At 43.3% G+C, this 14,926-nt stretch overlaps 3 protein-coding genes across 3 annotated transcripts; 1 reads left to right on the plus strand and 2 right to left on the minus strand.

Annotated features, from left to right (window-relative positions):
* Positions 1 to 277: 277 nt before the first annotated feature.
* Positions 278 to 2,426, minus strand: trappc5 (trafficking protein particle complex subunit 5). Its single transcript, XM_056586131.1, has 4 exons — positions 2,204 to 2,426; positions 1,653 to 1,762; positions 1,113 to 1,385; positions 278 to 1,020 (listed from the first exon to the last, which is right to left on the minus strand). Exons 2-4 carry the CDS (start codon positions 1,701 to 1,703, stop codon positions 724 to 726), a joined length of 621 nt encoding a protein of 206 aa, XP_056442106.1. The 5' UTR covers positions 1,704 to 1,762; positions 2,204 to 2,426; the 3' UTR covers positions 278 to 723.
* pglyrp2 (peptidoglycan recognition protein 2) lies at positions 2,187 to 6,098 on the plus strand. The gene is made up of 4 exons (XM_056586128.1): positions 2,187 to 2,501; positions 3,278 to 4,201; positions 4,793 to 5,003; positions 5,254 to 6,098. Exons 1-4 carry the CDS (start codon positions 2,432 to 2,434, stop codon positions 5,552 to 5,554), a joined length of 1,506 nt encoding a protein of 501 aa, XP_056442103.1. The 5' UTR covers positions 2,187 to 2,431; the 3' UTR covers positions 5,555 to 6,098.
* Positions 5,683 to 12,866, minus strand: LOC130379358 (zinc finger protein sens-like). Its single transcript, XM_056586130.1, has 5 exons — positions 12,500 to 12,866; positions 12,037 to 12,312; positions 11,586 to 11,665; positions 10,879 to 11,044; positions 5,683 to 9,193 (listed from the first exon to the last, which is right to left on the minus strand). The coding sequence occupies exons 2-5, from the start codon at positions 12,272 to 12,274 to the stop codon at positions 9,003 to 9,005; spliced, it is 675 nt and encodes a 224-aa protein (XP_056442105.1). The 5' UTR covers positions 12,275 to 12,312; positions 12,500 to 12,866; the 3' UTR covers positions 5,683 to 9,002.
* Positions 12,867 to 14,926: the final 2,060 nt, after the last annotated feature.

The raw sequence follows: 14,926 nt of genomic DNA on the forward strand, positions 1-14,926 counted from the left end.
TCCCACGGGCTCTACCGGAAGGGGCGTGACTTCGCCACTCCATAAAAGCGTAGTGACTGATGCGTATTAACGAGTGGGAATGCAGATTTCCCTTTTCCTCGGTTTTAATAAAGATAAATGTATCAAATACACATTAAAGTATTCATTTGGTGTATATTCTAAGCAGTTTCTGTATTTAAATGCTTTACATTTTTTTGATTTTTTTTCTTTTGTCACCGCAGACTAAAACTACATTTACAACTTGCCAACTTAACATAGAACTCAAATCAAAACAATGTTTTCAGAATAGTTTATTAGTATATTTCTTTGAACTTTAACAGAAAACAAAAACACCATGAACACTATCGTAAGAGTGTGCTGCAACGAAATAACCTTCACATACAATTTGGATCCATTTTGTTACGTTTCTAAAATGAACCATGTTGTTCACACGACAGTATGCCCTGTTAACCCTAGTGGAGTTTACATGTTAGCCTTTGTGCCACTGTCACCATTGTGGCAGCCATCATTAAATAAGTTGTACATACATTTATTTAATCTGGCACGTCACTGATGCTCTGGTTTTGGGCCTATGGCACCATCCAGAGAGACCCCTAAAATACTACCTCATTGTTTAAAAACCTCTGAGAATGTTTAGTTAAAAGTCTTGGGACAGTTCGATGGAGCTAAAAGCAGCCGCTTGTATACCTCTCCTCCCCTTCCTTCCCTCTCACTCACACACCTCTATCTGCCCTCCAGGGCCTTGTCTCTGGCTATCACCGCCTCGTCGAACTTGATCATGAGGGTGGTGCCCTTGTGCCAGTGGACGGTGACCTTGGCGGGGAAGCCACTGTGGGTGAGGATGGCCTCCACCACCCCGCCTGTGAATGCGGCGCAGTTCAAGCTGCTGTTATCCTTGGGTACTGAGATGTACAGGTTGACCAGGGGCTCCTTCTCTATGATGTAGTAGGTCTTGTCGTCGTCGTTGGCTTGCTCCAGCTTGTCAGCCTCTTTGCCGAAAAGGGACTTCCACACGGATACCTGTAGACAAATGCCCTTTTAATATGTCATTCCCACATAAGTACGTGCGTGCATGCATGCACGAGGACGGACCAACAGACACACTCCTTTACCTTGATGAAAAGAAGTATGTTCAAGACTTTGGTTTCCCTCTTTCCGTTCTTCTCCCTCAGAACCAGGACGTCCAGCAGGCTGACCCCTACGCCCTGGCCCATCTCTGCCAGCCGAGCCTGGAGTTCGGACACGGAGTAGACTCTACTCTGACAATACTGCACCATCTCGGAGAACAGCAGAGCGAACGCGCTGACGCTCACTTCTGTTTTGGGCCGAGTAAGTGGTCGCTCAAGAATAGCGGACTTCCCTTTGGTGAACCGAGTCTCCATCTTCTATTAGGATAAACATAAGAATAAAGGGAATAGAGAGGGTTGAGGCGGAGCATCAGCAAATACTAAATGTGCAAATTTGTCAACCGGGGGAATCATGCATTTTTAAAGGTTTCGCGCAAATACAACAAGGGGTCAAATAAGCTAGCCACAGTTGCAAATATCGGCTGTAATGCAATTGTTAGATTGTACAAGAGTATAATCCACATTAATACACAATACATTATACAAACAAAGATACGTTTCATCCATGAATGTATGTAGACCTACCAATGTTATCGTCTTGGTAGAAATGCTTCCTCTTCCGGGTGTTAACGTCATGTCGTCACATGTCACGTTCAAAAAGCCACGTGACGAAAATAACTGCACCGTTATGAAACCTTTACGCAACAGAATAATCCAAAAATAAATTCTTAAATTACTACAATGAGAATGCATTCATATTTGTAACCAAATGTTGGATCCTACTTAGACTCACATTTTAGTATTTACCTAATATACAATTATGAAAAACGTTCAATGCCACATTGTGGCATAGAACATAGCTTGGGTCTCACGTGTAACTACTGTTAATTATTATAGAAGCATGCCAAGCATAAACCACAGGTCTATGATGCCTAATGATGTGCATGGGTAGGTAGCTATTGAGTTAATTAACATTTCACTATGCTAGCATGTGTAACCTAGAAACAAGCTGTACCAGACTTTGTTTTCAGAATGACACAAGTCAACTTTGGCTTAATCAATATTTGTAAGCATCAGTGTACACAAACCCTCCCCTCGTGGGGGAACACAAGACCAAAATCACATACACAACTCACCAACTATTTGTGTGGAGAGTTGAACGTTACAGAAAACACGTCCAGGACGAACTCAAATCACCGGGGATGTCTAATCATTAAGAGATTATTGTAGCTAGGCCTAAGTTTAAAAAAAAGATCCCACCAAACTGTAATGGTGAGTGTTTTTTCGGAACATCAATTTTTTTAAACATCAATGTTTCGGGAACCTAAGAGATTCTTGACAGGTACGGGTAAATCAAGGACAGCATGGCCTCGTTTGGGACATTCTGGCTGCTTCTGGCGGTCTCATTTCAAGGCGCCCATAGCCTTCCTGCAGGTACATGTCATTCATTTTAATAATTAATAAAAAAAACTTTCCCCCCCTTATTCCAAATAGGCCTATTAAATTAGCCACTGCTTCTCTATAGTAATTACTTGAAGTCTTATGACAGTATTTTATTGAGATAGTTGTGTTAACATATGGATAGGATTAATTTAATATCTAATTCAGTTAGACGGAGACCTAACAGTTTAATTATTTCTCCATTGACAGGTTGTTTATTTTTTATTGTTTAATGGAAATCTTAGGTTTCAAACTCCCACCTGCATATTGCTTGATGTCAAGGAACATTAATGACCTATAGGCAAGCCTTCCCTTTTGTAAATGATTACACAGTCGATTATACACTCTCACTTTTCTCCAATAGTACTTTTTTCTGGTCAGATTAGGACCATATTTGCGAATGCTTGGTACTGGTTGTCTTTCTTAAAAAATGAGGATGTGTAAAGTTTTTTCTAACAAATATATATATTCACCAGGGAGTACACCTGGGCTTATGTACATTCCCCTAATTCTAATTTGCATAAGGTGCCCTCAGGTTTTTAATTCCAACTCTTATAAAACACAAAAGCAGCACCTTTTTACAAAGTGAGGAACCTCTAACCACAGAGGCCAGTTTCAACCGCCCACTTTATTATTTATTGAATGCTTCAGTGTGAACCGCCTACCTGCTTATTGTTCATTGGTTCATTCCAATGTCAACTGCCCACCTTCTTATGTTTATTGGTTCGCTCCAGTGTCAAACACCAACCTGCTTATTGTTCATTGGTTAGCTCCAGTGTCAACTCCCCACCTGCGCAGCATGGAGAGCTTCATCAGCGCCGTGGAGCAGGTGGAACAGTCCAACCCCTCCCTGACCCCGCTGGCCCTGGTCAGAGCCTTACGGAGGATCGCAGGCCACGACGACCCACTCACCGTGCACTACCTCGGTGCCTCCAACCGCCTCCCCGTCCTCTCGGCCACCCTGGACCAGGCCATCCTGAACGCCTCCTCCTTCAGCTTCTTCGACAAGGCCGTGCACCACATTGTGACGGACCAGGGGGAGGAGCGGGGGGTGGTGCTGGCCCCGGACGGCACCACGGTGGCCCTGGCTCCCCTGCTGCTGGGCATCGAGGCGGGGCTGAGGGCCCGGGAGGCGGAGGTGGGGGCGGAGACAGAGCAGGAGGGCGGAGCGTCCGGCGTGGCGGCCTTTGGGGTCTTCCCCCTCACCCTGGGAAGGTCTCTGGGCCTGTCCTTCCTCAGCCTGCAGGACTTCTCGGCCGACCTGCGTCTCGGGCCCGGCGGCTGCTGGGACAGCGTGGAGCAGCCCAGGGTGTTCCGGCTGTCCCGGACGCCCACCCTGGCCACCGACGCCCTGATCAACGGGGGTATGGACGGGGCCATCCTGGGCACCGCCCTCGGCAACCTGTCGCGGGCCGCCCCGCCGCCGCCGCCGACCAGGCTCAGCGCCACGCTGAGGGGGTACTACGGCTACGTGCTGAACGAGGGCCGCGGCCTGGAGGAGCTGAGGGGCCATGCCAGCGCCAAGCGGCGGCAGAGCTCCAGGAGCCTGCTGGAGCCGCTGGACCCCGAGAGGCAGGTGATGGAGACGCTGGTGATGGTGTGGAAGCTGGAGAAGACGGAGTGGATCGCCCTGGACGACGGCGTTGAGGTGTCGGTGAAGGAGGGGCTGAAGGCCTTCACTCACATGTACTGGGGTAAGAGCTGCCCCTGCGATCCACCCCCGAGGTAAACAGTGGGGAATAACTACGGCAAGCATGCAGGAGTGTTGTATATAAATGGTAAATATATATAGAAAAAAAATGATACCCATACACCACTCCTTAGTGTATATATATATATATATATATATATATATATACCTGTACATTTAAAAAATAAATTTATATAAAATAGGAATTGCCAATATGCCCACAATATAAAAAAAAAGAAACAAGAAATAAATGTTATACCTACAGTGAGACAGGGTTTACCAACTAATCAATTATGGAGGTTTTGTTAAGATATCAAGTAAAAATGATTTTCTTTGTCAATAACGTTATAACGTAATACTTTTGGGGCTCTCTTCCACAAATGAATATCAACCCCTGGTTCTTAGTCAAAGGTCTTGCCCTGTCTTTTGGCCAATGCATCGGGCCACCAGATTCCACTGTCACACCTGTCCTTTGTGTTAGTGCTAATCAACCTCTCCAAATAGTTGAGTCCCCCTACACAGGGGGGGGAGTCACACTTTTACCTCCCAGTGCCCGGACCACTCACCCTCCGTCTTGGGTCTTCCCTGTGCGCAGACTGCCCTCCCATTATCTCTCGGTGCCAGTGGGGAGCGGAGGTCATCCGAGGCACTCACTCGCCTCTGTCCCCCCCGCTGCCCTACCTCTACATCCATCACACCTACCAGCCCTCGACGCCCTGCCTGTCCTTCCCAGCCTGCTCCAGAGACATGAGGGCCATGCAGCGCTTCCATCAGGACGAGCGGGGCTGGAAAGACATCGGATACAGGTACAACCCTCCTTCATCGTTGATAGAATGCACGTCTGGAACCGCTTGGTGAACATTGAGTGAATTGAGAGCCGTCCTATCACGGCACTTGATTTGGGTATTGAACGAAAGGGCCACTGTTTGCATGAATTATAAAATACATAACCCAACAGCAACATGTTAATAGTTTCCTATAGTTCAACACAACTATACTACATCTATGCCTTGTGAAGAACATAATTTATGTATTTTTTTGTTATCCCCCTCCAAGCTTTGTGGTGGGCTCTGATGGCTATGTTTACGAGGGCAGAGGATGGCATAACCGCGGGGCGCACACTAGGGATCGCAATTCCGTCGGCTACGGCGTGGCGATCATCGGCAACTACATATCCACTCTGCCTTCGCGCTACTCCATGGACCTGCTGCGCCACCGTCTGGTACAGTGTGCGGTCGACGGGGGGAGACTGGCTGTAAACTATACCCTACTGGGACACCGTCAAGTGGTGAATACCTCCTGCCCTGGCGACGCCTTCTATTCGGAAATCAGTACCTGGGATCGCTTCGGGAAATGATAGGATCCAAAAGCAAAACCATTCACAAACATAATGTCCCTTATGTTACCTTACCATTGAAAACCATATGGTAATTTATATGATTGATTAAATGTCATCTCTGAAGTCTCCAAGTGGTTATCTTTTATATCCATGGTCATGGACTATGTTTTCCATTCAATTGCTAGCATTTTGTGTCTTCGTTTTAAGCTTCTTTTTAATGGTCAAAAATAATTTACGTTAGGGTAGTCGATCAGGGAGAATTGATGCGGAAAAGAGGAAGGCTGACACTATAAAGCATGCGGAGAGGTTTGAAAACTTGAAGTGCATAAATGGCAGACGAAGGTAATAATTTGTATTTCATAGGAAAAGTCTGGTTCACTTGAACCATAATGTCTTTATGAATTTAACGAATGACACGTCTAGGGAAATTGAGGCCTAGATTATTACCGGTAGTAACGAGGCATGACGGTGGAAACACCGCGCCACGATGATGAGATCTGGGAAATATACGACTCCGGTGATACTTTGGATCATAGCAGATATTAATAGCCTACCGTCGATTTACTCAAGCTCCTCAATCATGAGTGATGGCAATAGATCTGGTCCATTTGGGAGGCAAAACGTTGTAGGCTACTTCTAAGTTGTTTCAGTGTAACAGTGCCACCCCATGGCCAATATTTCCTCACTACAATATTTTGTTACTCGTTTTTAATACAACCCCGGATAGAACTCTAACCCTAATACCCAGTGGCGAACTTAGCCCTTTGGGTGCTCCAGGCAAACAGTCATTTGGGGGCCCCTGCATCTACCGGTCTCAGTACCTTATATCGCATAATGAGATACTCCATACAAGGGATGAACAAAAGTCACTATCCTTCTTTCATGCAAATGTTAATTATCTATTTACAAATTGAAAATAACATACAAAACAATAAGATTAGTTATGTTGACACATTACACTGACTGTTAACCTTAAGTCCTCATTTACCTGAGGGTTTCCAGAAACCACTACTGGAAACCCACTGATAGCTGCTTCCAGCTATCACTATATTTCCTGTGCTCTTCAGACCTTTCATGGTTGATTAGATGCATTGCGAGGTTATTCTAGCCTTTAAATCCTTCCTCACTCAGTTTTTTTTGTTTTCCAGAAAGGCAACAACAAAAGCAAAAAACACGGTCTGCACGGTCTCTCACTGTAGACTAACCAAGACCTGTTCACCCTCTCACCATTTTTCATTACTATGTAATAGTATGCTTTTGTGAATCTGCGGCCCTTGGGCCAGAGTGCTTGGTCATCCACAAGAATATGTGTGCACCTGCCCAAGACACAGCAGCTTGGGCCAGAGTGCTGGGTCATCCACAAGAATATGTGTCTCGCAGTCATTGTTATCGTTATTGTCATCAATTTCAATAACCAAAGTGGAAGAAGGAGAGTGAGAAATATTCACTACCAGTTGTGCATCATCTCCGTCAGTTTGTTGACACACGTCATTAGCATCGCTGCTGGCTGAGCCAGAGCCACTTGGAATGAAAGGAGCAGTAACGTGACAGCAAACGACGTTGACGGCTGCTCTTGATCCGCCGACGGTCCCGCTGCCACTGCGGTGGCTGTAAAACAGCTGGATAGCTTTGGCAGCTTTGAAAGAAAGTCCTGCCTTTGGTCTTTCTTCTTCTTTTTATTTGATCCCGCTTTCGTACGATCGCTTCATGTTTCACTCGATTTATGTCTCACTCGATTTCTCTCTCTCTCTCTCTTTCCGCTTACTGTTTTGAATTTGACATAATTTCCGCATACGCGTGATGAGCGTGATGCGCGTAACATGGAATACCCATGTAGTGCAGACTGAAGGGGGGTGCACACGGAAAGATCGTCAAAACATGAGTAATTAGACATCCCGATGCTACTATTGTGAAGAGATTTTTATAAAAATAATAAATATGGGGACAAAATATATGCATTGGGGCCCTCTTGACCAGATCAATATTGTAAATAAGAAACTGTTCTTAATGTTTTATCTGGAAAAATAAAGGTAAAAAAAAAAAAAAATTGGGGGCCCCAAAAACCTTCTATGGGGCCCGGGGCTCCAGGCAAATGCCTGGTTTGCCTAATAGTACGGCCCGCCACTGCTAATACCCACTAGATGTTTATATAGGGAAGACTTACAAAGTGCGGGTTTAAGTTAACATTAGACCATGTTTTAGGAAAACATAGTATGAAATTTTCTCGCCGATGAGGTTTCTGAGAGAATAAGAAAAGATCAGATCGATCAGTCGATCTACCACCGGACAGTGGTAGAAACACACCCTTAGGAAATGGGACAGCAAGAGTCCCCTCACCTGGACCAAGCCACTCAAATCTTGGTTGGTTAATCCGAAATTTGCAGAAACATTTATCTCACTTGACTTAAGAACAGCAGCTTAAGGGTTTGTTATGAAGCTTATACATTATAACTTTAACAGTGGCTACTGGATAGGATTACCTACAGTCTTTTTTTTTTTTTAAGTCTAAAACTACCCTGTCCATTTAAATAGGGTAAGTCGTTTGTGATTTGTGTATGACTCTGCAGGAGACATCGCAGCCAAAAAGCCGGAGTAGCTGAAGGTTCGCACCTACAATAAAGTGGACGAAAATACCCCGGGAAAAGACTGTTCCAGCGTTGTTGTCCCAAGAGCACAGTGGTGAAACAGCTGACCAGTTAATAATTATAGATAATATATATTGTAAACTGAAGAAGGTCCTTTTTCACAAACGTCAGTGGACGGTATAGCTTTAGTCATTGCAAGTAGTATGAGAATGATTCTTAAGCGACCTCAATTTAATGAACAAATATGAAAGAGTCACTTTCTCAATCATATACATATCAAGGCATCTATACATGTCAAATATGTAAGCAGTAGTTAGATATAATGGAAATAATGTTTTGTTTCCCGCACATAGACAGAATAATGTTTTTCATTTCTTGTTGGCCTCAATCGTTTTCATTTGATGAATTCTGGGCTTCAGAACAAAGAATGAAAGGCATTTCAACCCCGGATCATAAAAAAAATCAGTAACAATCATCATCCACATTTAAAAGGTAATGTGTTAAACACCAAAAAACTAAAGTTTCGAAAAAATAAATATTGTTATGTTAGTAACTTATACAGTCCATGCGTCACAAATTGCTTGTAGATGAAAATATGTGTAACCTGGGCTTATGAACCTCATGAGTCTAACTAACTCCTACATTGACTAGTGCGAGCGGAGCGCAATCGTACCATAACCTCCAAGGCCCAACATTCGATCCTATCAACAATAATTACGTGCTTAAAAGATATGCCCTGCATATTTCATTGGCCTGCTGCAGCCTACTATCGTGGTATGGCTTCAGTTGGCCTTTGGAGCAAGATCCCCTTGACTTCTAATACAATTCATAGCATGCTAATCCCCCTTCCTGCCTGACCGACCTTCCCTCCTGCGAGTTAGTCAGTCAGTTAGTCTTCCCTTGTAGCGAAGGGAGCAGCAGTGCTGTCTCAGCGCTAGCTTGGTCTGGAAGCCAAAGGTACAGCACGGGCAATGGTAGGGCCACTCCCAGTTGTGTTTGCGACAGTGCGTGATGAGGTTGGAACTCTGGCTAAACGCCTTGCCACACACACGGCATACATGCGGCTTCTCACCTGCAAAGGGAGAAAAAACGTTGGTTTTTGAATTTAACCTTCACTCTACCAGATGAGTCAGATACTTTCCGAGCACGACCTGGGCAAGAAAGCAGCGTTAAAATCGTATTTATTAATGGTAATACTCATTGCGGTTTAAAGGTGGGCTGTTGGTCAATGAGTCATTTCAATATCGGAACCAGCAGAAATTCTGGGGGAAGATGGTAGAGAACCGCGACCGGAAACCAAAAACTGCAAAGTCTGAGTTACGCCTTTTTTCAGGGTTCATTGCAGAGATTTCTACCAAAAAGAAACTCATTTGCGCCAGTGCATAACGCTTTCAGAGCGGGATTCGAATACGATTTTTCTACAGTTACAGTTTTCACAGTGTTGATTTTAATCCTTTTTAAAGTTGACTAGTACTGGTCGAGTTTGTGCTTGCCAATTACGCACCTACAGATCCCGGCTTCCACTAACAGGATTGTTCGAAACAAATCAAAGCGAAAGAAAGTGTAAACCTGCTACTGCCAAAATCGGAGCTAGTCCACCATCGCCCTTTATAGACAAATCTAAACTTTAGATATGGATTTAAAGTCCGGATTCTGACGTCACGTGATCGCGTCAAATGACGTAGCAGGGTTCTTGAAACATAATACAGATAACGGATCGCTAGATAACACTTGTTTTTACTTTATATTTGCATTGTATTGAATTGTTTAATCGAATTTAGCTAGTAAACTGAGTGTTTTAAGCAGGTTTCATAGTCTAGAATGTTCAAGAACCTTCCTACGTGATTTGACGCGTCATTTGACACGATCGCCCGTTTTGCGGGCACATTTTTTTATTGTTTCAATTAAACAATTAAATACAATACAAATATAAAGTAAAAACAAGTGTTATCGCTATCTATCATAATACAGATAGAGATCCGCTATCTGTATTATGTTATTTCGTCGTTTGGAAACATGTTTTCTGCATCGCGTCGTCTGTTGCCGGGCAGGTTGTCAGGTTGTCAGGATGTAAACAAACGATGACGTAGGCCGGTACAATTTTCGCCCCCGGTACAATTTTAACGTGACACCCTCTGTCACACTAAATTTGTACCGGCTGCCAAATTTGTACCGGGCGCGTCATCCATACGTAATCCACTCCAAATCTGCCTGGCAACAGATGATCGCTTCGTCCGTTGCCTGGCAACGGACGATCGCGTCGAATGACGTGAACATTCGCGAACCTTCTATCTAGCCCGTTATCTGTATTGTGCTATTTCGTCCTTGACCTGCTTTAAACACTCAGTTTACTTGCTAAATTTGATTAAACAATTAAATACAATACAAATATAAAGTAAAAACAAGTGTTATCTGTAATGATATCAACATCAGTTATTAGACCGTCACACGGAGCATGCGCAGTTGGATTGGCGCGCTGCATGTTGATGTCTGTTCCAAGATACATCGTGTGTTTATTAAGGAACCCAACAAAACATTACATTATCTAGCGATCCGTTAACTGTATTATGTTATTTCGTCTTTGGCAACATGAGCGCGAATGTTTTTTGAAACCTGCCCGGCAACGGACGACGCGATCATCTGCTGACAGGCAGGTTTGGAATGGATTACGTATGGATGACGCACCCGGTACAAATTTGGCAGCCGGTACAAATTTAGTGTGACACCTCCTACGACCATTCATGACCCTAGACTCACCAGTGTGGACGAAGGTGTGCTTCTTCATGTCCGACTTCTGGTGGAAGCGCTTCCCACAGTACTGGCAGGGGTAGGGCCTGACGTCGGAGTGGATGAGCAGATGCGTGGACAGAGTGGAGGAACGCTTGAAGACCTTTCCGCACACTGTACAACTAAAGGTTTTCCCCTACAATACAAACGTGATGGATTAGGCGCATCTTATGTGACTTAAAAAAAGTTTTCTTTGTCATCCATGTGCAAGGTATATATATATACACTCAGAACGAGGTAGGGGTGGATGAAACAATTCTACAGATTATTTTGAAGATTCATGAAATATAAATTATTTGTAAATTGAGTAGCACATAAGAAAATCAGTTTAAAGTATGAAATATGTATCTTGATTCTTGTCTGTCCCTTCACTATTTTCTATGCTGTAGTAAAACACCTTTTACAATGGATCTCTTACCCAATTCTCACATAAGTTAGTTCCCGGAGTGGAGGCTCCACCCCAGTGAACTAACTGAGTTGTGTGGATCTCCACTGTGGAACTCAAGTGTACTCCACTGTGGAGTTGTTTAGTTCCTCCGATAAGCAATTATTATTGATTTTATTGGCATTTCCCTTTCCACCTGTTTGACCTGAATATACAATCAAGTAAAGCTAAAAACATATTTTTCATTGAAACCTTTAAATCGAGTGTGTACATTAATTTCATTGGGACATACCATTGGCGAGGTCGGGGCTAATCTGTTACTCCCATCAGAAGTTGAATCATATCTACTGTCAGAACTGCAGGTGTCAGTATCTACACAATTTGAAACAAAGAAAATGTGAATTTCACAAGATATGGGCCATTAGAAACAATATATATGACATTATATTTTATGAAAAGTGCTGCAGGGTGCAGCTTTTTATAATTGTAAAGGCCGAAGCCAATACCCTTCAAACTGGTCTTACTCCGGTTGTCTCGTTACTAAAAAGTATAAGTTTGAATAACCACTGTGTCTGATACTGTGCTATACGAATACATTTTACTTTGACTTTTGACTGTGACTTACAAACACACGATTTAGCTAACTAATAAATAAATGACAAATCAATCAGCTGATTAACTAATCAATACACAATGTCTTTCAATTGAATCCAAAACAAACCATGCAAAAGTATCTCTCTTACTGGATGTCTTGGAGCCGAGTGGCTGTAACGCAGTGTGGGGCTTTGGCAGCAAGGAGGAGCAGATCCCAGTGTGATCTCTGTGTATTATTGTTGAGGAGCTTTCCAAGGCGCTGTCCCAGGGCCGCCTAGGTTGTCGCAACTCGCACAGTGTCATGACAGCACTGCTCTGGCCAGAGCTTCTCAAAGTGGCCCGCTGGTGGTTAGGGTCCCTTCGCTTCACCAGGAAAGAACGAGGCATTCTTCGAGCCTTACAGCTATCAACCTGCGGATGTTGTGCTGTAGAAAGAGATAGTGACCTTAAATCGTAATTTTTATAATAATTTCCAAAATAAGATGTTTGGCGTAATACCAATTCAATAGCAAAATATTAAATAAAAACATAAAAAATTGCACTTGTGAGAATGTAAATCAGTCTATATTTGTATTAAGTATTTAAATAGATTAATAATAAGCATACACTTACCAAACTATAATTTCTTCAAGCCTATGGAAAAAAAATCCATCAGCAAACGAATTTCACCATATTTTTTCTGAAGTTGAATTGCAGCACATCACTCAGAAGAGAACCGTAAGGTGAATAGTTAAAACAACAACTAAATCAATCACATCACCACTACGAGGCTGGTATAATGTTGAGTTGAGCTCTGCATGTAGACCATGATGTAGACCCCAATAATGATGAGAACGAGGAAGTGTAAAGCTTAGCTCTTGGACCACAGTGCTTCCTCAATGCAAGTAGCCTACCGCAGAACACAACCGAGTCCCTAAAAAAGTAACGACGAGTAACGACGCGGCTCAAAGACATAACAAAATGGCACGTATCTGTTATGAATAAATCGATAGAGCAGCCTTGGTGGGGAAGCATTACTGGGTGGGTCATTGTGGCGTGTCAGGTGTGTGCGTGTGCGTATACTTGTGTGCGTCGTATGCTTGTGTGCGTGTGCGTGCGTGCGTGCGTGCGTGCGTGCGTGCGTGTGTGTGTGCGTGTGTTTGTTTGCAATGTAGCTCGTGTTGACAGAGTGTGAACACATTTTTGGATTACCAAAGAGTTAAAAAGTAAAAAAAATCAACAGAAAAAGAAAGACCAACACGCCTCTACTTATTTTCTATGTTTTTATTCATTCAACAGGTACAACGAAATACAATGACCATAGGGACACATTTTTACATTTTTGTCCCCCCTCCCCCTCTAAATATCCAACTCTTCCTTATTAACCTAGTAGTCAAGGCAATGATTAAACAATGGAGCATGTAAAACGACTGCACTCTCAATGATGGAAATGTATATATAGGCCTATGTATTGATATGAAATGACAGGTTGTGCATAAACGGTGAGTGCCTAATTTGTCCTGCAGTGTCTTTCATTCAACAATGTTATTAATCATAGGGTCCTAAATAGATATATTGTTGTACTCGATTTTCTCCTGGTAACAACATCATGAGGTCTTTGAGCCATAGAGAAGCGTATGAGTAAAGGGTGACCTCCACTCCGACAATATTCTCCTACGTTGCTCATGAGGATGCAAAGGCATTCCTGTCTCTTGATTTCTTCAAATCATTTGATGACCTTGTCCTGGTGATCTCGAACCAATCAAAAAATGCCTATTTCCTTACCTATTTCATACACCTCTATTTCTACATCTGAATGATACCGAAGTCTGATGAGTCCCCTTCCATACAGAGCAGCCATGTTTATATTGAACCGTCTGTATGGTGCAACCATGACTTTTTATCGCCATTCAGGGCGCTAGAAGTCACCTCAGACTGCTTGGGGCTGACCCCTTTTGACGAGGATGAGTCAACGTTGTTGAAACAGAGAAATGGGGGTGATAGGAGACCTTCTCCATGGTATCTTCTCAGACCGGTTCACTTTGACTCTAGATTAATCATAGCTCTGATTAAGGGTTGGCTGACTTTCTCTGACCTTTACCATTAGATCACGATAGGAACCCGATGCCGTCCCCGTTCTGCAGTGATCGGGAGAAGGGGGTGTGGCTGACATATCGGTGTACGAGGGGTGGGTGGGTTCTTTCGGGCTGAGGGCAGACGCAGGTGGTACACAACCCTGCTTGGCTGGGAAAGGGGCGACAGGGTTTGTTAGGATATTTTTTACTGTGAGGAAAATGTAGGGTGGCCCTTAGATCCCCCAAGATGGCCTCAAAAAGAATTCAACACAACACTTCGATGCATCGCCTCTGCAATTGTGCAGTGTCAAAGTTTATTTTTGTATCATGAAGGGGATACAGAACACTGAAAGTTTATTCCACTCCTTCATTTGTTATTTATATCGCTTTCACTGCCAGTTATATTTACTGGTCAACAACATCTGCAGATCTGTAAGCGAGCGGAAACATGGTGGGTGTCGAATGTCTGTATCATGTAGAGTACATCACTGTACCGATCAGACTGTCTTTGTTTTGACTGTTTTAAACCTACAACCCGTTATAAATGCATGGACATGACATAGTCTTAAGCATGTTGTTATTTTGGTTTCGGTGAAACAAATTGCTGGCTGGACTAATACTGTTAATGCTTTTATAATCCTCATAGTTCCTTTTTGAGTCTCTACAAAGACGGATGTGTTGTTTTGCGCCATTCCCCCACTGATGAACAATAGAAAAGGTGCAAAGTAACCAAATTAATTTCACTTTCTCATAGTCTAAAGAAAAATAAGGAATACTTAATGGTCCACAATAGTCCTCTACATCCTGTTCCTGCAATACTTGGTGTAACCATTGCAATGGCGTCAAGATTGTAGATTTAGACTCAACATAACTTTCAGAGAACAGTATCACCAGTAGTTAACATTTCAGTTTACAGAAGACTATATGAAAACCTTTTTGTACATCGTCAAAAAGGTGTGCCTCAAATATCCCAGTACAACTCTGG

This window comes from Gadus chalcogrammus, chromosome 3 (genome assembly GCF_026213295.1).
Source record: "Gadus chalcogrammus isolate NIFS_2021 chromosome 3, NIFS_Gcha_1.0, whole genome shotgun sequence".
NCBI lineage: Eukaryota > Metazoa > Chordata > Actinopteri > Gadiformes > Gadidae > Gadus > Gadus chalcogrammus.